Source organism: Eleutherodactylus coqui, chromosome 8, assembly GCF_035609145.1.
Source record: "Eleutherodactylus coqui strain aEleCoq1 chromosome 8, aEleCoq1.hap1, whole genome shotgun sequence".
NCBI lineage: Eukaryota > Metazoa > Chordata > Amphibia > Anura > Eleutherodactylidae > Eleutherodactylus > Eleutherodactylus coqui.
This window is the reverse complement of record NC_089844.1, coordinates 85,352,234-85,374,756: the sequence shown is the minus strand read 5'-3', so window position 1 is coordinate 85,374,756 and position 22,523 is coordinate 85,352,234. Positions and strand designations below refer to the sequence as shown.

The 22,523-nt window shown below is 43.5% G+C and overlaps 1 protein-coding gene across 1 annotated transcript in view; it reads left to right on the top strand.

Moving 5' to 3' along the window:
* PSMD14 (proteasome 26S subunit, non-ATPase 14) overlaps nucleotides 1-22,523 on the top strand; it is an 82,598-nt gene that overhangs the window by 2,437 nt on the left and 57,638 nt on the right. Inside the window, exon 2 of the mRNA XM_066575940.1 lies at nucleotides 6,149-6,200. Coding sequence (XP_066432037.1) covers nucleotides 6,153-6,200 — 48 coding nt within the window. The 5' untranslated portion in view covers nucleotides 6,149-6,152. The remainder of the gene's footprint in view (nucleotides 1-6,148; nucleotides 6,201-22,523) is intronic.

Below are 22,523 nucleotides of genomic sequence, written 5' to 3'. Positions count from 1 at the left end.
TATTCCTGGGTGCTCATGAATGTTATTCAGGGCTGACAAACTGACAAATTGTCATTGTAGTGGTCCGGCTCCACGCAGTGTTCCTCCATGTTACACAGGTGGGTCACTTCCTGTTGGCATAGAAGGGGTGAAGGTAGTGCATCGGCGCCATAAGATGACCAATATGGCTGCAAATCTTTCTGTTGAGCTCCAATGGAGCCAGGTAGGTCATGAGGTAAGACCACCTGCAGAGTATTAGTTACCCTCTTATGGCTGATCAAATAATAAGTGGAGAACACATTGTCCCCAAATAGTCGGATTTTGTCGCAGCCCCACCAGACGTGTGCCATGGTACCTCTGGCTGCCCGCAGCGCCAGCACATCTCCGAGACAGAGGGAAACCTATTGTGAAGCCAAGTCAGAAACCGCTGCCAAAGGGTCTCGGAACTCTTCTCCAGAGCAGAGCAGGCCGGGGATAACTTGTGCCTTCTGCCAGTCGGGTGGAGCGATCGCGGCTCCCAACTGCTTCTCCCAAGCCCATGCGTAACCGGCGTCTCCGGACTCCTCAGACAAAAGAGAGTAAAGGGCGCCCATCCCCTGCGACGACACAAATGATTGTAGCTGCATATATTCCATCCAGCAAAGGGGTATACCCCTGAAGGAAGGGAGGGCAGAGCCATTAAGGATGTGATGAAAACACGGATCTTCAGATGCCGCTATCCCAAGAAGTGGTCTCGGTACATCCCTGCAGGGAATGCTGGGTTGGCGAATACAGATGTGAGGTCTCCCGTCTCTGGAAAGGACACCCCTGTGGTCCTGCACAGCCCATGTCTTAAGAATTCCCTAAAGAAGGGGATTGGGGGAGAGCGTAGGGGGTGCAGTCAGAGCAGCCAAGCCAGGGGAGGAGTTCTAGTGGGATCTGGGAATCCTCCTGCTCCAAAGACACCTATAGTTCAGACTCGCTGTGAAAGTGCGTTTTATGCTGTGGGGTAGGAAGTCTTCTTCCTTCTGTTGCCAATTTGAGTAAGATCAAAAGCCTCAAAGTCCTGAAAAACAGCCTAGATTTCTAGGCGGGAGCCGAGCGAGTAAGGCTAGTTTCACATGGTTACGTCACTGATTTGGCTCAAAATACTGGACGAAAAAGCGCCTTTTCTTCCATCCAACTTGGCGGAAACTGGACGGACAACATTGTAGTCAATGGGGTCTGTCCGGATCCGTTCAGCTGTGGGGGTTCCTCTTTCCTGCTCCCCGACCGGAGCAGGAAAGCGGAACCCGGAGTGCAGCTGTGAAACCTCCCTAAGCATCCTCACCCCTCCATAGCCACGCCCACAATTGTATGTTTTAATCGTTCGGACTCTTATGGTCTTTTTACTTGGGCCAATTATTGGGCCAAACATTCGTCCGCTTGCATTTGGGTTGTGTAAACGGACCAATGATCGCTGGTTTGTCGACTGATCGTTCAGTTTCAGTGAGCATAAAGATGCTTGTTAATCGACAGTGCCTATTCCTGTGTGAAGGACCTTTTATGGACCTGGTGATACCATTAGGTGTCATTATTTTCCTTCTTAACATTACATTGTTAAAGGGGAAATAGGTTTTCTTGAATATTTAATTTTTTTAAACTCTTACATAGGCATTTAAACATGCAATTGCTTTTATAATACATTGCAATACTTCTGCATTGCAATGTATTATGCCTTTCAGGGCTAACCTATAAAGCTGTGCCTCTAGCAGTTCCTAAGCATCTTGCATGGAAAGCCCAGAGGCCACTGTTAAGCTCTGGGCTGCTATGACAAGTGCTGGGCACTGTGACCAGCCTGGTGACACCTTAAAGGGGTTGTCTCGCGAAAGCAAGTGGGGTTCAGCACTTCTGTATGGCCATATTAATGCACTTTGTAATGTACATCGTGCATTAAATATGAGCCATACAGAAGTTATTCACTTACCTTCCCTGCGCTGGCGTCCCCGTCTCCATGGCTCCGTCTAACTTCAGCGTCTAATCGCCCGATTAGACGTGCTTGTGCAGAAGGGTCTTCTGCCTTCGGGTCTGTCCGGCAGCAGCGGCGTTCTGGCTCTGCCCCCTTCTACGAGTCATCGCGTAGCTCTGCCCCGTCACGTGTGCCGATTCCAGCCTCCTGATTGGCTGGAATCTGCGTCCTTTTTGCGATGTCAATTGCTGAAGGGCTGCTGGTCTGATGGCTTCCTTTGACTCCAAGCGCTTTTCCATAGCGTGTAATGAACGATATTTGCTGTCGATCCGCGGTGTGGACGCTCGCAGCAGATTCCGCAATGCATATCCATTCATGTGCAGAAGGCCTAAATGAAGAGGAAATGAACAGTCATTCCACCTATCAATGTCCAGTTTCAGCCTTTTTAGGGTCATGGCCCCAACAGGTAGCAACCAGTTGTCAATTCATGCGCTTCTAGGAGGAACAACACTCCAGAGTTATTTCATGTAGGATCCAATTATTTACTGATATCAACATTTTAAGAACAAAGCAGGGCCTTTTGAACACTTTCCAATCCACTGTCTGACGTCTAAAGACATTATAATTTAAGGCTGTACAGCTCCGATGTTGCAAGATGTCCATCGGGGTTCTCTTACTGTGTATCGCCAGCCTCTCTGCTGTTTGAGCCTATCCAACGTGTCACCTCATGCAGTACTGGCTTTAGCCAGCAGAGAGCGCAGTTGTCTAACAGCAGAAAAAGAGTAAGCCCCCTAGGAAAACCGGGATACAAATAGGATTTGAAAGGGTTAAGGCCGGTGGCACGCGATTGCACTTGGATTGCGGAATCTGCAATCATCACCCGCACAAACGATCCGCAGTATTCTGCATCCATTGAAAGAATAGAACATTCGTATGTCTGCTGACATGAGCGGACAGCCATTGAGATTTTTGCGAAAGGAAATAAAATTGCAGCATTTTCTATTTTTCCGCAGTATCTGCACAGACTGCTTCCATTAAAGTCAATAGAAACCGCTCAACCCGCAGCCCATCTGCAATTGACATTGCGGATGAGTTGCAGGTACCCACATTGTCGCCTAGCGCCGGTGCAAGAAAAACAAGCATTAAAAAAAACCTGTATTGCGCATGACCGGCGAGCGGCCGCAGTTAGAGCCGGATTCCGCCGCGGGCCAAGGCATGCAAGATCCGGCACGGTCGTGTGCCACTGGCTTTAAGGCCCAATGTCCACAGGGAGATGGGATCCCGCATGCAGAAGCCCACAGTGGAATCTGAGCCAGCCAGGGTCTTCTGCATGCTTGTCCGGGTCTTTCTTCTATTTTCTTCACTACAGATGTTGGCAGAAGCGGCGGTCGGCACAGTGGAGTGTTTTTTTGTTTGTTTTTTTAACTCCTGCTTTCTCGCGGAATCTGCGGCCTGCCGGCAGTTCAATTGCGGGTTAGATGAGTGAATTATACGTCCGTTTTCCTTTGCCCTCTGTCGCACTCGCCCATGTAAATCCAGCCTTACAAATGGGGTAATGCATGAGAAGCGGTCTGCAGCCGCGGATCTCTTCGGTGGTCTAGTCAGAAGTCCTCGTGTCGTAATATCAGGGTGTTTCAGTAATATCTGAGTAGTTATCTGTATCCACTAATAAGGTCGCTGCTTCCATTTCTTAAAGGGCCTCTGGAAATTGTACAACAGAATCTGATTGGTTGATGTGTGCAATGACCCCGCCTTTTATTAGTGCTCCTCTGTATAAATCTCCTCCATTCTTCTCCTGGAGGTGATATAGCTTAATCTAAGTGGTAAAACCTCTCCCTTCTAACTCCACTGCAGGGAGGCGTGACAGAGCGGCGCCGTCCTCATCCGCGCTGAGGCTTTCATAGTCGCTGTCTGTTGTCATTCTCCTCTTAATGTCAGACTAGACTTCATTCTTCCAGTGTAGTGGTAGACATAGATGTTGGATGACTTCCATGCTCATCGCATTTCTTCAGTTCAGCAGCATATGTGTTCTTAAAAAATCAGCAGAATCTCACAACATAACATTGTTCCCGCAGTCGTATCCAGGCTTCAACTTGTAACTTTGTATCTCCAGTACATCCTCTGCCGTATAATCTATGTTGGCGTGTAATGGGGATCTCCCAAAATCTACGATAACCACCTCTCCAAAGGAGGAAAAAAAACACTAGGGACAAAAATGGCGAACGCTCGTATGTAGAGATGGAACATATGTCTGCTGAGCAAAAAAGCCCTAAACAATCGCCCTGCGCCTCATGCACACAGCTAGAATACAGTATCAGGCCGGATTTACATGAGACGCAGGCGCAACTCTCAGCGCACGGACACGCCGTCATGTGATGTGCGAGATATCGCAAGGCCTGTTCTCGTGTGAGGCTTCAACAAAAATGGGACCTAGTGCGAAATGGGGGAGAATATCGCTTGCGTCGGTGCAAGAGGAAGATCGCTCATGTACTATAACCCATTGAAAGGAACTCGATGTTATTCTCTGCTGTGTAAACACCGACTTAGGGCCCTTTCAGATGAGCTGATTTATCGTCTGAACGAGAAGATGAGGTCATCGTTAGCTCGTTCGCGCTACAGATCCATATCCCCTCTATGTAAAGGGAGAGATCTTGCTAGTTAGGACCCATTTACACACTGAGTGACGGCTTTGAGCGATCATTTTGCATAAACTATTAAGTAGCTACTCAGCTACTTAATAGCCTATTAATGTGTAAATGAAGCCTTTAGCTTAATGCAGTTAAAAGCCCAAGGGCTCTTATCTCCATTCAGCTCCTTTGTTCTCCGAGGGGTAACAATGCTATCAGTACTACCCGCAGAGAACTCAGTGTTCGGTCCTGATAAAGACCACACAACGATTTTTAGGCTGGCTTGAATTTAACGATCAACTAGCAGTGCACAATGGCAACGCGTTTAGACTTAACGGTGATCGCTTTTGAGCGCTTTTGTTTTTTTTTTAAAGCAATCGCACCGTGTAAATGGGCCTCAACTGTTGGGCAACTTGCACTATTTCGGAACACTAATTGGAAATCTGCAGGAGGCGTTTGAATACTAATTTGCTTTCTTTGCATTGTAAAAAAAAAATACTATAGAAGTGGAGCCGCACTCCAAGATGGCAAAATGACAGCAGGTTCTATTTTTTGGCCATATCTCCTGTTGTTTTCCATGTGAACAAAAAAATAAAAAGCGCATCGCACTCGCATTCACATGTGTTTTACGTTTGTGAAAATCGCATGCGCAGTGATGTTTTTTTTTTTTTTCTTGCAAAACGCATTGCAGGTCAGATTGGATGTTTACAAGCGCCCTATTGGTCCCAGATCTCAGAGCGATATTGTGCCCAGCCGTGTAAATGGGGCCCAAGAGAGAGAGTGGAAAGCTGCTACTTAAAAAGTGAAGTTCTATGTACATGCGCCCCTTAGGAGAACATGAGGGGCTCATCCACACTGGCGTTGGGCTCGGTTATGCATTTCTGTTTCTCTGTTCTTTTTGAGGAGCAGAAAAACTGCAATAAAAACCGTATAAAACCTTTCCATTTTGTTCCCCAGTGATTTCAATAGGTTTCCATTTAATTCTGCTTTCATCTCAAATTTTCGGGTCTGATCACACCAGCCGGGTGCGACCAGACCCATGAGAGCCTCTCGCCCAGCACCGCCCGCCGGGGGGGAATCTCTCCGACTGTCATACTATTTTAGAACATCCTCCCAAAACTTTTAATCACACTGCCAATAAAACTGCGTGGAAATTCAGGGCCTTGTCGGAGCGCCGGAGTTCAGCTCCTCTTGTTATCCTTCACTTGCAGTTTTGATGAAAAGTGACAAGCGTAAAGTTAATTAGTGAAGGATCTACTAATGAGAAGATGTAAGAGCGAGGTGTTCTGCGGCGCTCAGGAATCAGATCTGAGCTCTTCCAACGCCGCTCGTTCAAGCAATAAAAATACCTTTTCGGTTAAAATATTACATCGAAAACAACTTTTTTTTTTTTTTTTTTTATGACTTATGGTAAGTAAACCTAAAGCAGCAAACACTGTCTGTTAATTAGTGGAGGAGACAGCTTCTTGAATTAATATGTGGCGTTAATTAACAGGAAGACTGATGTTGTGTTGTAATTACCACCAATATTTTTGGCATACTGAGTGATTGAAGGTGGATGTAGTTAGCCTGATAAGGTGCGCCCCATTTACATGATGATTTGTTTATTTTATAGGAACATGGACCGGCTTCTGAGGCTCGGAGGGGGAATGCCTGGGCTCGGGCAGGTCAGTAGAGTTCGCCTCCTTTTTTTAAATTTTTTATTCAACTATTGTAATAGTGCAAAAAGGTAAGAAATTGGTTGCATCAATTATACTAGTTTATTATATATATTTTTTTTTATTCCTTCATAATGCCAGCAAGGGTTTACTGTGAGGGCCGGCTCACACGAGTAGAATTTCACTGTGTATTATGTACACAGTGAAGGAAAGTACATTGATTTCCATTGACGCACTCACACCAGCAAAAAAAAAGAAGGCAGCATGTTCTATTGTATTGTGTATTACGCCCGATAGTGCCCTATTCTCTGTGGGCACGTAACAAATGCTGTACATACACAATCACATTGCTAATGTGCGCTGTTTATACGCAACGCCTCTAAGAGACACAGTGGGAAATGGGGGGGGGGGGGGGGCTGTGCATGACCGCGTTGCCACACGTAGCGATAGACTGCTGACTGTCAGCTCATAAGCGGGAAAAAGCTGTCTAATAGGGAAAACTTCGGATAGGCAGTCTTAAAATGTTCGTTTATCAGTGACTCCCGCTTGATGGGGAACCTGGCGCATCTTTAGACCGTCTAGTCATACTCATATCACCTATTAGTTGGCATAGTTTTATGCCAGTTTTTGCACCAAAATTTTGGTGTCCGAGGTTATATTTTGGCCACACCCACAAAAACTTAGATCGTGGCAAAAAAAACTGTATAAAAGCACTTAAGGGCTCAGTCACATTTGCGTTGGGGCTTTCTACCTCTTTGTTCCGCTTTTGGAACAGAAAAACGAAATTAAGGGCTCCTGTTCACGGAGGACGATGCGCCGGCGATTTATCACACGGTCTGAAGCTTTCTATAGCGTTGCTATGGAAAGCACAGGGCTGGCGTCCGCAAGCGGAGAATCATAGCGATTCTCCGCTCGTGGGATTTAAATCATGGCTAGCCTTGATTTGCCGCAATTCTCTGCTGTGAGTCTTTCTATTAGATAGGCTCACCGCAGAGACATGACAGCTCTCCCGCCTCCTCCCCTGGGATGGAATATCGCTAACGATATTCTGCCTCGGTCGTGGACAGGGGGCCTAAATGTTTTGTTTTGTTTCTTCAATGATTTCAGTGGGTTTAAAAAATAAATAAATAAATGAAAAAAAAAGAAATGAAGGCTTTCAGCTTGCGTCCGTTTCATTATGTCCTCTTATGTTTATTTAAAAAAACAAAACAAAAAACCTTCATTTAGATATAGACTATAATACAATATTGTAGACCTCGGGGCCCGTTAGACCAGGTATTAAGGGACAACGTAGTAAGGTGTCCTAAATGCAAATAAAATGTGTCTTATTTATCAAAACGGTTTACAAGAAAATCTTTGTTGCCCATAGCAACCAATTAGAACTCTGCTTTCATTTCTTAAACTGCTGTGGTGAGGGGGAAGGGGAGTTCTGATTGGTTGTTGTGAAAACAAAGACAGTGTTGTTGTTGGACAGTTTTGATAACGCTGATCCTTTCAGTTGCAAACAAAAAACGGAACACTATTTTAGCAGTAATAAAAACTACTAGTTATTAACGGCAGCAAGTGGAACACATTGACCAACTTGGTGACTTTTTACCATTTACCGTTTTTACCATTTCTGTATGCTAGCGTAGATTTCTGGTATCCATGGGAGATGCGCCTACAATACTAACCTAGAATGCTGCGCTATGGTCAGTGCGATCTGCTTCCTGCGGCAGGGATCCTGATTTGTCAGGTCATCAATAGAAAAAAAAATACAAAAAGTTCCAGCCAACCCATTTTAACTAAGAGACCAAAGGACCAATTAAACCTTCAGCCTTGTTTTTGGACTGAACTCTTGTCTCTCTGCCTTAGGCCCCCTGTCCATGGGCGTGATTTCGCCGGCGAATCACGCCGTGTGAACCTTTTTCATAGCGTTGCTATGGATAGCGCCGACCCCATGTCCACGAGCAGAGAATCATTGCAATTCTCCACTCACGGCCGGCAATTTGCAGCATGCTGCGAATTGCCGCGATTCTCCGCGGTCAACCCATATGTTGGATAGGCTGACCGGCGGAGATTTGTCTGCCGGCTTCTGCTCCCGGGCGGTGGAGATCCGCCGCAGGATACCGCAACGCCTGTGGACAGGGGGCCTTACATATCCAACCTTTAACCTATTCAGGACCAGAGATTTTTGTAACTTTTTTAATTTCCCCATTGTCGTAGCCATTTGAGTGTTTTGTTTTCTTCAGGACAAGCTGTATTTTTTAATGGTAACATTTAATACACTATACAATGTATGTAAAAACTAAAAAAAAAAAAAAATGTGCCAATTTAGAGGAGTTTAACATGGTTCACAGTGCAGTGAAAATGACATGAGCTTTGTTCTGTGGGTCAGTACAGTTACGATGACGCCACATTTATACACCTTTTTTTCATGTTTTCTGTTTTTTAAAAGTGAATTAAAAAAAATTTCTTAAACAAAAACTGCTTTCCATCACCATATTCTGACATCCAGAACTTTGTTTTTTTGTCTATTGGGCTGTGTGAGGGCTTGTTGATTGTGGGGTGGGCTGTAGTTTTTATTAGCATCATTTTGGGAAGCCTACGTCTTTATGGTTGTTGTTTATTCACATTTTTGGAAGTTGGGACACACAAAAAAATATATCATGATTCTGGCATTCCGTCTGTCGTTTTGTTTTTACGTCCATCATGCGGGATAAATATTATGATATTTTCATAGTTTCCTCTTTTATGTACATGGTAATACCAAAAATGTGGGGCTTTTTAAGTGCTTAGATTTTTTAATAGGGAAAATGGGAAAAGGTGTGTGTTTTTTTGTTTTTTTTTGTTTGTTTTTTTTGTTTGTATTTTTTTAAATATTTCCCATAAAGCCCTGCCGGCCAGGACTTGATTAAACATCTATGCTTGGCAGCCTTGAGAGCCTTCAGTAGGTTCCAGGCTACTATGTAGACCCATCGGCACCCCCGATCACATTGCAGAGAGTGCTGATGGGGCACTGAAGGCCCCCCCCCCCCCCCCCCTTCCGTTGACTGTTTAGACATGCGTTCAGCTTTGTCCACAGCATCTTCAGGGTTAATTGTAGCGATCAGTACTAACCCTCATCGCAGCAGTCACGGGCAGCTGTCTGCTGTCAGAAATGGCCGATAACCGCTGGGTATTGAGCGGGCTCCCACATTTGTTACAAAGGCCCAACATAAACTTACTTTAGGTGGTCATGAAGTGTTTTGCAGGTCGTCGTATGTAAAAGGACCGTTAGTTACTCTAGTCTGGGTTTCTCAAAGGCTGCAGATGGTGGCCTTTTTTAGGCCCTGGAAAACCCCTTCAATTTAGTAGAACTGTGCTCTGGGACCAAAATTCCAGTCCTCCGCCTGCACCGAGGAGAACTTTCTCTTCAGCACCAGTACGTTTTCAAGCTAGTAGATGACCATTTCAGTCACCACAGGAGTAAGGTTGGTTATACACAGTGCATAACGGACTACCTAATGCGCTTTCGTACCTGAGGCCACCTGCTCTCGCACGCATCACTCAGATGGACATGCGTGTGTTCTGTATGTATAGAGGGAAGAAAGTCGCCACCAGATTGCTGAAATCTAGATGCCCAATCCTGATCTCTCCTGAATCTACCATTGGAGAAGGAGGCCGCCATGTACAGTAGATGATCAACTGGTCCCACTATATACGTGTAATATGCATGTCCAAACTAAAGAAGTAGGTTGATGGATGATCAAATAACTGTTTACCGAGCACAGATATATTGGCCCATATTGATTTTTACAGCTCTTCTGGCAATAGATGTTCAGGTGAAGGATAACCGATTTTTTTTCTGAGAACATTCTTCCAGCTAAAGGTTGTTCGTGGATGAAAGGTCTATTGGATAAAACTTCAAACATGGCAACCCTTTTGGGATAATGACACAATTGGCTAACAAATATATATGACCGTTGTTTTGGTTATAATTGTTCATTTTCATCAACTTTAGTGTAATGTGCATGGGGGCACCTTAAGACTCTTCTGTTTTCACCGTCTTCCTGCTGTGCCTATTGTTGGACAACTACACAAATTTTTTGGACTGTAAGACACACATGTATGCATCCTATAATCCAAAGTCAGGAGAGTCTGGCGGTGCCAAAGCCTCCTGACCTCTTCTTTCTTAATCAGAAAGAGGCAGCTGTGGCAGAGAAAACTGAGCTCAGGCTCTCCATCCACAGAGAAGGCAGTGGATATGGTATGAACTACCTCCATGATATCATCGTCATGTGGCCAGATGCCAGGAGGATTTAGACTGGGGCAGTGGGATAAGTAGTGTTTAAAGGGAATCTGTCAGTGCGAAGATGCTGCCCAGACCAAAGGCATCATGCTCTATAACATAATACCTGCAGAGCTGTGTAGGTATAAATTCTGTACATGCAGCAGAGGTGTGTGCGTGCGTGCGTGCGTGCGTGCGTGTACTGCTGATGGGTGTGTGTAAAATCTCCTTGAGAGAGTAAAAAAATATATAATTAAAATCCTATAAAGCTTATTAGAAGGGACAATTGGACATTGTGCAGTCATTCATGAGGATAGCGGAATGTGCGCCATTGCAATTTGTTCCATCAGTCAGTAGCTGAGGACGCAGCAGCGCCAAGTTCATATTGTCGTTTTGGGTTCCTTTTTTCCCTTGCTCCATTATGGGAGCCCTGAATGATGTGAACAGAGCTTTTGTTTAACAGGACTGAACTGTCGGCTATTAACCCCTTCACCTACCCTAGAATACCAAAATTAGGACAAGCTACTCTAGACAACCAAGGTTAGTGACATTAACCCCTCAACTTCCTTTGACCACCCGGAAAGTTTGAATTGGTAGAAAATATAAAAAAAAAACATTTTTTGTCTTTTAAACCAGAAAGTCAGGTGCGTCTTATAGTCTGAAGAATGTGGTTACTATCGTTCAAAGGATTGGCTAATCAATGGGATACTCTGGTTTGGAGCTTCCCTTTACGTAAGTTTTTGGGTGCCCACTTTTTTTAGGTATACGGTTGATAGATATGACCCCAATGTCTTTTTTTTTTCTTTTTCCTTTTGTTTTTGTATGCTCGGTTCATCGGCCTCATCTGGTATGAAAAGATTGCCTCTATGAACATCTGGCGGCACAGCCTAACCTCGGAGCTGGGCAGATGCCCGCCTGTGATCTTTGTCTCCGCTTTTCTCGATCTTTGTGTAGCGGAGACATAGGAAAAGTCAAAAGGGGTTTCTCACCTTGTTTGTGCCATTGGAGTTCTCAATGCGCATTTTAATGATGTCACAATTAACTTCCTTAATTCCAGCTTCTGTCATCTGTCTTCTTGAAATGTGAGAAAATGTGTCTGAAAGGTCGACATATGGGCTTTATACAATTGATTCTGCCGAGAAATTAGCAAAATGTTAATTCAGTGCTCCTTAAGAAACACGTAGCGTAAATCATATGCACAACGCAACAAATAACACTTTCCTGTCCTGTGTATAGTCGGCAACTGGCTTTAAATTGAAAAGCACTTTTTTTTTTTTCTTCTTTCCTCAGCACTGCATACATCTTTTTGCTTACACCTCCTTGACGTCACTCTGTAATCGTAGACGTTTCTGTGCCTTCTTAAACCTGTATGTATTTTAGTGGCTGGTCATTCGTTGGAGAGGTATAGCGGTCTCTCACCATTGTTTTAGTCTTTCATGCTCTTGGCTGTAATCTCACAATTGCATGCTTTGCAAACCAATTTGGATCCTTGATTTACATCCTAATGCTCCTGGCTTGTGAATAGAATTCCAGAATCGGTGAACACTGACACTATAGAAGAACAGCAGAAGGGGATATGGCCTAGACATTTAGCTAAAATTTAGGCTACATTCAAATGGGAGAGCGCGGTATCGGGCCAAGGATCTCTGCTTGATGTCGCGTTTTACATGCAGGTGTGACATGATTGTCATACAAAAAAGCCTCGTGTCGTTACTGTGAAATAGCAATTTTTTTTTTCAGGCACGTCAAAGGATCCCAAGTGTTATCCATTGTTTGCAATGGGAAACCTCACATCACACGGCATGGGAGTGCATGCGAGGTCTTTAAGGGTCCCATTGAAAATAATGGGCAAGGCGTTCCGAGAGAGCCAAAAAATAGGATGCGCAGCAATTTCTTTTGCAAACTCGCAGCATTACTATGAGGGGAAAAATCGTTTGTGTGAGCAATGAACGGAGTTCATATTTGCGTGTCCCGCAACGCGTAAAACTTGTGTGAGATTCTCGCCCATGTGTATGTGAGCCTTGGGGTCTGAGAAAATGTTGCATTGGTGTCCGCCACTTGACCAGGACAGAGTTTTGTACCCTGGCTGTTAATTATAAACGTTTAATATTGAGGGACATCAAATCGTGACGGATTGATAAAATATAAATAGAGAATTGCTTTATCTGCTGAAAATCGAAGGCCATGTTGGCGCGGCCTGAACCAGCTGTGGATGATGCCGAAATCCGCATGGTTTCCATGCTGCGTTGATTCAATGGGAATCCACTATAAAAATCCGCACTGCGAACCTTCTCCTAATTGGTCTCTTTAATAGCTGCTACTTGCTCTTTAAATGACTGAACGCTAAATCCTCTTCTGTTCGCAGTGTCATGCTCTTTGATTTGGCTAGGTAGGAGGCTTGCATGGCAATAGCCACTAGATTTCCTTACGTAGTGCCAATTATCTATCATGTTCTCCCATCTGTGAGAGTATTTTATCAGATGGGATAGTTGGGATACTTCCAGGATAGGGCAACGTGGATGGCACTCAATCCTTATCACTTAGGAAGTGAATTCGGAGGCTCGTCATTAAATCCATAGAGAGGAAACTGTTTTCTTCAGCTTGTGAGAACACAGTCATAATATGGATGCAGACCTGGAAGACCTGCCAGTGGCATAAACTAAGTTGTCACCCGGTCCCGACGGAGTATTTACTCGCACCTGTTACATTAGAGGGACGTCTCAATGTCCGCTTTCACTAGAAGGTCCTCCTATATTACAACTATAGGTGCGGCAGTGCTGAATTACCTGATCTTAAGATCTACTGTAATCTTCGGACTATAAGATGCACCATAGGTTTAGAGGGCAAAAAAACAGGAAATAGATGTTTTATACTAATTGCAACTTTTCTAATGGTCTAAGGAAGAGGGAGGGGTCAATGTCACTAACTTTGTTGGTCCTGTGTAGCGCCTCCTTCCTTTATATTCTTACTTTCCCAAGAGCTGGGCTCTTGCTGGCTGGGTATGACCTGCATCTGATTGGTCACAGTACCAGCTTTAGAAGACCGGCAGCATGGCGAACCTAAGTCTATAAGATGCAGGCACTTCTTAGCAGGATACTTGCATAAAATGTGCACATTGCCAGAATGAGTTAAAGCGCAGAATTATGAACCCACTGATTTTCAACGGTTTAATTCCCGTTTGTGAGGAATACACTCATGCGATGTGGCGTTTAAAAATAAAAATAAAAATAAAATACAGATAGGACATACTGTGATTTTATTTATTTTTTTTAATCTCCCATGTTTCCCTATGGAGCCTTCTTTTTATCACATTAAAGGAGCAAACTTGCAATTTTTCGTGCAATGCATTTCAACATTAAAAACTTCTGTTGTCTATCACGAGAAAAATGCGCAAGAAAATCGCAAGCGCAGCAATGTTTTTGCAAGAACGAGCATCGGTGATGCTCACATCTCTCATCAGCAAAGCGGTAATTTTGCTGCAGCGATATCACGATCGCCAGTGTGAAGGAGCCCTTAAGCTAATTTCACCCGAGCGAGGCTAATATCTGGCCAGGAAACTCGGCCCAATATTGCGCTCGGCAGCATGCGCTGTCCTTGTGAATGCGAGGCATTTTTATGTTTAGAACCGCCACACAGCACTTAAGGGTAGCAGCGATCCCAAAAGCCGCAGTGGAGGATCGCAGAATGTTTCCCATTGTTTTCAATGGGTAAACCTCGCATCACACCTGCGTGCATCTCGCACCTTGCGTGATGCTGTGTTGGCCCCATTGAAAACAATGGGCGATGCAAGGGGTTCTGATAGAATGCCTAAATATAGGACCTGCTATGATGCGGGAGAAAAAAATCGCTTGTGTATGACCCAAGTCAAAAAGAATGGGGCTCATATTCAAGCGTCTCACAACGCACAAATCTTGCATGACTTTTTTGGCTGTATGACTGCTTTTATAGTCTAAAAATACAGTAATAAATATATATGTGGTGCCTTGTATCGCAGCACTCTTCAATCTAAGTGGGCTCTCAAGACGTGCTTACCCAAGGCCTTCTGGTTCACGAATGCAATGCCATGACTACAGACTGCCACCAAGAGTTGTCACATGGGCAACAGAGATATTGGGATTTTGGGGCGCTACAAAGTCGTGGAACTTTGTAGAGCTCCTTTGCCAGGATTTTCAGGGGTGGTTGAAATATGAGCCTTACACAGAAAATAAGCCCTAGCTGCAGTAATTTTTTTTTTTTTTTTTTTTTTTTACATCATCTAACAGCCACTGTCAGGTCTGCCGCACGTCTCTTCTTCAGCTCCGGCAGACTTGCAACTATTTTTCAGCAAGCGCTTCCTGGCTTGGAGGTTCATAATCCCTGCCTCCAGGAAGCACTGTCTGTGATTTGGTTAATCCAGTGCTGGCACCCATTGGCCGTGCCGCAGCGCTTGAGAACCAATCACAGCAATTTCAATGCGATGGCCTAAAGTTGCAGTCAACCATACGGTTGACTCTGTATCAGAAAGTTAAAGCTCCGACTGCTTTAAAGATATGTACTATTAAATTAATAAGGACCGATACTTGAACATTAAGGACTGGGGACAACTTTGGATCAATGTTCTATATTGTGATTTTGTACATATTATGGGCTAAAAAGCATTCTTGTAATTGGTTCTTGGTAAACATTTTGCGCTATTTTGCTTGTATTCCAGTACATAGCAAGTTGCAGAATGCTTTCAATTCCATCAGGTGGGGTCTGTGGTATTTAAGTCTCAGCTGTGTTTGCCTAAATGCTCATTCAAGCAGAATTGGGCTACCATTCATGAGCGATCATTCAGGAGAAGACTGCCCAGCCGGAGAACTCTTCTGGAGGAACGAACTCTGAACAGCATTCTGCAGCTTGCTATGTATTGGAATACATGTAAACTGCAATAGTCAAATTATTCTAAATATTTAATTAACCTTTTCCAATCCAATTTGTTTCCTGGTTTTCCTAGGGGGCTTACTCTTTTTCTGCCGTTACACAACGGCACTGTCTGCTGGCTAAAGCCAGTACTGCATGAGGTGACAAGTTGGATAGGCTCCGACAGCAGAGAGGCTGGCAATATACAGTAAGAGAACCCTGACGGATGTCTTCCAACGTCGGAGTTGCACAGCCTTAAATCATAATGTCTTCAGAGGTCAGACAGTGGATTGGAAAGGGTTAAAACAATTTAAACATTTTATTATTTTTAGCCCATAATACATACAAACCCTTTTAAAAATGATCTGAGGGTGTTGGTGTACTTTACAAACCCATATGGGTTTAGAAGGTGGATGTTGACTTTAAACAGACAGCCCAATGTAAGGCATCTGATAAAGTAATGGCGCTCCATGTGCTGCGTACATCAGTTAGGGTAAAAACACCTGAACATACACTGCAGTTGGTAACATTCTGAGAGTATGTCATGTCTGCTTCATGGCTGTTCCCTAGTTAGGTCGGTCTCACACGATCAGATTTCTATTGCGGAATCCACGGTCGGTGTCCACATGGAGGATCTGCAGCAAACTGGATGTATTAAAAGGTATTTTAAAAACCTTTTTACCTTCACACTCGCAGAAGTAAATTGCGTATTCTGCAAACAGAGGAAAAATCGCAGCACGCTCTATCTAGCTGCGAACTCCGTGTGGACGGCTTCCATTAAAACATGGGGGCCGGGGAGAGCATGTGGAAGAGAAATCAAATCAAGAGAACCCAACAACGAATTTATTCCTCCATCTATATAGATATTCATTTTATTTGGCAACGTATACATTTTTGACGGTGAGTCATAAATGTATTAAAATCCTTATATTTTCCCAGTCGTAAGGTTTATTCTTTATTCGCATTGACATGACAAGTTTCTATGGTCTAGTTAGTTAGACTTTCTTTAGAATTTTCTTAGTAGGGAAGATATCTTCACTGCGTCCTTCAGGCTTTTTTTAAAAGCGTATTCTACAGGTGATGATGTCCAATCTATATAAAGCTCGCTAAGGTTACGTAGGAACAGGCTGCATCACATTGTTCTGTGGTTTATTACCGCAGAGGAAGTGACACCGGGATGTTAATTAAAAGTTTGACCACTAGACTAGATGCCGTGAAGCCGAGCGTTGGTGTCTACCAAGTCTTTCTATTCTCTTTGGGCATCTGCTATGTATGTTCAAATAAACCATGGGTTCGTGTGTACAACACTCCAAGGGCCTCTAATGTACATCCGGGAAAAAAAGGACTAATTTGCTTCCTGTGAAACTGGCCTTTAAGTGTAGCATATGGAAGTTGCCTGCAGTGGGGTTACGCCTGTGTGACATGCAGCAGTTGACACTATGTAAATAGGCAATGAAGCTTAACATGACTAAAAAGGGTCTGTCTCCTCTCTGCAACCCCTCTCCATATGTCTTGTTAGGGTAGATTGGTATGGATGGATGCCCTAGAGAGGGATTCCTCACCTGGCTCCCCTGCTGTGACCCAGAGCAGATAGTCATTAACGAGCAGCGGCTCTTGCCGTGGCAGATCGGTTGTGTTGTTTAATTGGCTGTATGTAATAGCAGATTTCCTCTGCAGGGGCAATTGTCAGCCAATGGCAACAACCCCCAGCAAAATAAAGTTTTTAATGTGGGTCTTGGGGCTATACCTGCGCCGATCAGCTAATCTCCGTGGTAGCTCTTCTATTTACTTCACAGGCAATTCCATTAATATGATGGACTAAACAACAAGGTTAGTCTAAGGTTCAGTAAGGTGATTCCAAAGTCAGGACCACCCGGAGTATCTTCTGACCGAAAAGAGGTACAAGTAGGAAACTATTTGATTTTATAACACTTAAATGGGTGGATATGGGGACTTTATGGTAAAACGCTAGTTGTTTTAACGGAAAGTCCACAGAAGCACAGCTGTTGACACCTGGGGATCAGAAACGCTGTTCAGGCTTCCAGTTCTCGTTTTTCCTGGGCACTGCCAGTCTCTCTGAACTTCAGTTTTCTGAAGGTTCATGAGCTCACTGGTTGTATTACTGGGTTTTCTTGATTGAACCGTGGCCACCAAACATGGACTTTTGTTACTGACCATTAGGATGATCTCGGTTCTGTTCTGGATTACACTGGGGAACACAATTTAGAGCTTTTTGTGGGGGTATTTTTGGGTCATAGTTTCTGAAAATGACATTAGTTTTTCTCCATCAGGTCTACTTAGCAATACATGACATATGTCCACATGAATGTAGACAAGTACACATATTGTATTATACATGTAATGACTGCCAATGAAAAGCTGAAGGTACAGAGATGAATCTCAAGAAGCCTAGAACACGAATGAAACTAAAAGTTTCCTCATTGAGATGTCGATGAAACTTTATTTTTGTGGTTTCCGGCGATGAGATATTCCTGGACATTCGCGCTGGATGTTTCACCAGTTGCCCGCCATCATATGTGTATCCCATCGTCCGCAGTCTTGTTCCTCCACGGTCACCAGTAGTCCGCCATCATATGTGTATCCCATTGTCTGTAGTTCTGTTTTTCCACGGTCCTTATTTCCTGGGGAAATCGTTCACCCTGTTCATCACTTACATCACCAAGGCAATCTGGAGTTAATCCAAAATAACTGCAGGTCCTGAAATTTGATGCTCCTGTTACAACCAATTGTTCAAAAACAAGTGAGCGTATTCTCCAGGAAAAAAACTGTAGTTAGCCGCCTTATAGTTCCCAAGGAAATGTTTTACAACCATACAAAACAATGACCACGCACGAGCCTCAAAGTTGTCCACTGAATCTTGGAAACGCAGGTCTTTCATGAGTTCCTGGATTTGTGGTCCATCGAGTTTACCTGCTTTTGGCTTCTCCATGCTCATCACAGGAAATCTTCTACATTTGTAGTCGAAACATAGATTTCATTTCAATGTCTTTAAAATGTGATTGCTTCCAGCAAGACAAACCAAGTAATCTTGTTGATATGATACCTTTTGATGGCTAACAAAAAGACATGATGTTACAGCGAGCTTTTGAACTTACTTGGGGTTCTTCTTCAGGCTTCATGCCATTGAGCCTGAGGGAAGAACCCTAAGTAGGTTTGAAAGCTCGCTATAACATCATGTCTTTTATTGGCCATTAAAAGGTATCATATCTACATGATTACTTGGTTTCTTTTACTGAGGACAATCGCATTTTGCTCTACTGGCTAACATGGTACCAAACGTTTTTCTTCAATGACTTTACACATTGTTTCATCGAACCAAGTTTGATGTGCGGTGGTGGCAATATGCACCACATGTACTAACAGTTAGCAAATGCCGGTGGGAAAACTAAAGGAAATATAACAAAAATAGATAAGTGACATTAGAAATGTCTCAAAAACGAGAGCTCCTAGAACAAAGTTGATGGTGTTTTCGGAATCGGCGACACACAAATACCCAGAATAAGCTTTAAAATTCCAGGCACCATGAAAAAGAAATGTTTTTGTTCCCCAGTGTTATTAATGGCTTCTTCTGGTTTTCCATACCACATAATTCAGCATAACTTTATTAATACTCAACATGACATCACCCAAAGCTCAAGAAGGGTTGCAGGTATTGAAAAAAAATAACTACACCTATCAATTTCTGATAAAAATCTACAGTTAAATTCTGTATACCATGAACACCCCCCACCCCACCCACACACACACACACACACACACACACACACACACACACACACACACACACACACACACACACACACACACACACACACACACACACACACACACACACACACACTTCCTAGTTTCTATTGAGTGTCTTTGGCTGAATTCAAGATTGCTGCCACTAAGAGAGCCAATGGGCACCTCCGTAGTGCCAAAACGTTTCTTCCCAGCCATCTAAGTGTTCTACAAAGTTTTCTACTTGTATTGCTTTTGTTCAGAACGTATTTTGGGTGGCCCTGACTTTTTTGAATCCCCCTGTATAATGGATATACTGCATATAAACAACAGTGAATATTTGGCCTTTATACTTTAAGCTAACCATAAATCCAGTTCTTGGAAAAATCTGGCCATAAACCACTATTAATGTTAATTTTACGGCTTTGATTCTAAAATTATTAGGAAGCATCCGACCTTTTAAAATGTTTTTTTTTTTTCCTCTCCACATTCCATTGAGCCTGATGCGAATTTGAGTTGTCAGACCTAATCAATATCGGAGATTCTTCTATGTCGACGACCAGCTTTAGAGGGATCGGCCGTCTGAATTATTATTCTTGCTTTGTTTAACGTCGACCCCATTATTTTTAATTTTTATGCGACGCTCACAAGTCGGCGGTTTAAACTTGCGAAGGGTTAAACCAGCAGGAAAGAATTCATTTCCACTTTAATGACCTAGCCTTGCTGGGCTTGGACAATGGGGAACATGCTTCTGACTTGTACTCCTATTGCCAATTAACACCTCCTATAACAGGTTGCCTGGGCTCAGCGCTGAAGCAGAAGCAGTCGCTGGAGTTTACATGCAGCTTGTTTTTCACACTACTTGTTTAATGCTCACAAAATTAAAGCATTAAAAGGATGGCTCCTCGACTATGAAATAAACATAGCGTCCGTGCTCCCCGGATGTATAGATAGGATGCTTTTAGGATGCTTTATGGGCACTTTATGCCTATTATTATAAAGCCCTCGTGGAGAAATGTAAAGATTCTAATTACCTTTAAAGTTTATTGTGTGCGACACTGCGGACCCGTGCGCTCAGCCGCGGCTGTTTTTTTTTTTTCTCCTCCTTTCTTATATTAATGTCACTGCTCATTATCTTGGTATTGTTTTAACTTTTAACTCATTTTTTTCTTTTCTTTTAAGACCTTTTTCTGCCTGCTTTTAACTTAGTTTGTTGTAAATTAAAAGCCTAAAATAACACAAAGCGCAGTCATGGAAAAAAAGTAACGCTGTCTAGAAAGAAAGTAGACCATGTATATTATTGTATCTCTTGCTAATAGTCATTATTTTCTAAAGTTTATTTACGGCTAACACAGTTCAGCGTCTGATTACAGCTTTCTTATCAGTCGTTTTGACTTGTTTAATCAGCAGGTATTTAATAAACCTGGCTAAGTAAGTGATAGAAGTTCACACTACCAGGAAGGTGAAGTAAAACGGCTAATAGTGTTAATAAATTTGCTAAAAGGCCTGATCGGATAACACATTAGGTTGGTGCTGTTACCATCTGAAATGCCTTTTGTAGCACTTTGTCAACAAGTACTGCCCATGTGAAAAAGACAAGCCAGTGCGCTGACTTCCAGCCTAATCCGCTAGTAGTTTATTGTTTTTAATGACATACTTACAAAAATTAGTTTCTTTTACGGTAAGTGAAACTGTTGAGTGGGAATTGATCTCCCTTTTTTCGTGTTGACCTCATTAGAGGCTGGAAAATACACCAGAGTTCATGGACGAGGATAATAAACTTTAACACAACCACTTTCGAAGGCCAATTGTATATTGTCGGTGTTTTTATACCGGAACTGGACACAATTGATACTATTTTGGCAGACTTTCTCCCGGTCCAGTGTTCATCGTTGGACAAACAAATGCCACATGCCCAACGTTTTGCTGTCCGCTGCAGTTGGGCTTGTGGCATTAAAACTGATGTGCCCAATGCCATGAACTGTCCTATAGAAAACGGTGGGATCAGTTCTGGCATCAATTCCTTTTTGACTTGTCACTGTAACTTTGGAAGGGAAAGAAAAAAACAGGCTAACAGTTTGATTTAGAGTCAAAATATGGCAGCTGTAGAATCTGTGGGCCCATACTTTACCATTGTGCTTGTTATATGGTTATAAGGTTAGATGCTTGTTCTAGAAGTGATACAATCGCCATAATGTACTCCTTGTCAAATAAAATCACATAGGAGGAGTTGTCAAAATTGAATCAAACTTTTTCTCTGTGATTGTAAGGTTGATATAAGAAAGTGATTACAATATCTCAGCAGAAGGATAATTGTGTAAAACTCAGCAATTGAGGGGAGGCTCTAGTACCCTGTTGGGTGAGCTTTAGCTTGGATACCTGATGTGATACTGGTGGGCATGGAGGGATACAGGCGACTGACTGTTGTATGTTATGGGCCCCCTTCCCCAGACCGCAGTGAGGCAGTGTGCCACTCCACAGCAAATGCAGGATTGAGGCGCTCACCCCGAGGTCTCCAGACACACAAACATGGTCGTCGCCATTGCCAAACTAAACCTGGATTCATTGATTAAGACAACCCAGTTCGACTCTGTAGCAGTCCAGTTTCATCGTTCATGACACCACTGCAAACAGGGTGGACAGTGGGTGTCAAAGGCACCACACGTAATGGGCACCGTGAGACCAAATGTCCTGCAGACACAGGGGCTTGTAACAATGGTGCTAACTGTTCCGTTGTCCGCCAGAAGCAATCGGGCAATGCTCTCTATTGGTGGTCTGTCAAGGACGTCCTTGGCCCGACTTTGTGTGTGTGCGCCCTCACACATCCATGGGTCCCAAGACCACCTAAAAGTCCTGTCAGAACGGCCTAGATGAGGGGCAATTCGTCGATATGACCACCCAGCTTCTTGGACTCCATATCTTTGACCCCCTCCTTTCTCTCAGACTCTGTTAACTGGGCGAAAACTCTTTGATTTCATCATGGAGGCGTCTGGAAGTCAACAAGCTCTACACACAAATAGCTACTGAGAACCGAGGGTGCAACCACTTTTAGTTCATCATGTGACAAGACCTTTTATCTCATCACAGCACAAATTACTTGTATATTTGCCTGAGATGTAACTGCATGCCAGTTTTTGCAGCAAAACGACAACTTCTAGGGGCGCGTTTTTACTTTTTTTAATTTTTTTTTTATATTCTGGACAATGTGTGTATTCAGCCACCAAATGGTGCCTCCTGCTTCTTCTTATGGGATTATATGACTCCTTGTGCCGCCATATTGCCTTTTTTCATTCTCCTTTGCATGAAGACCTGCTGGAGTCATTTTGTTCTATTCCTTTTTTCCCCTTTCTTTTAAATTTTCCCTCCGAGATACTTTTTTTTGCAGTGTTTTATTGCATTGCTATTTTTTCTCCTTCCTCCATGACGTATGTACCCCTCATGTTTGCTAAATTAAGGAC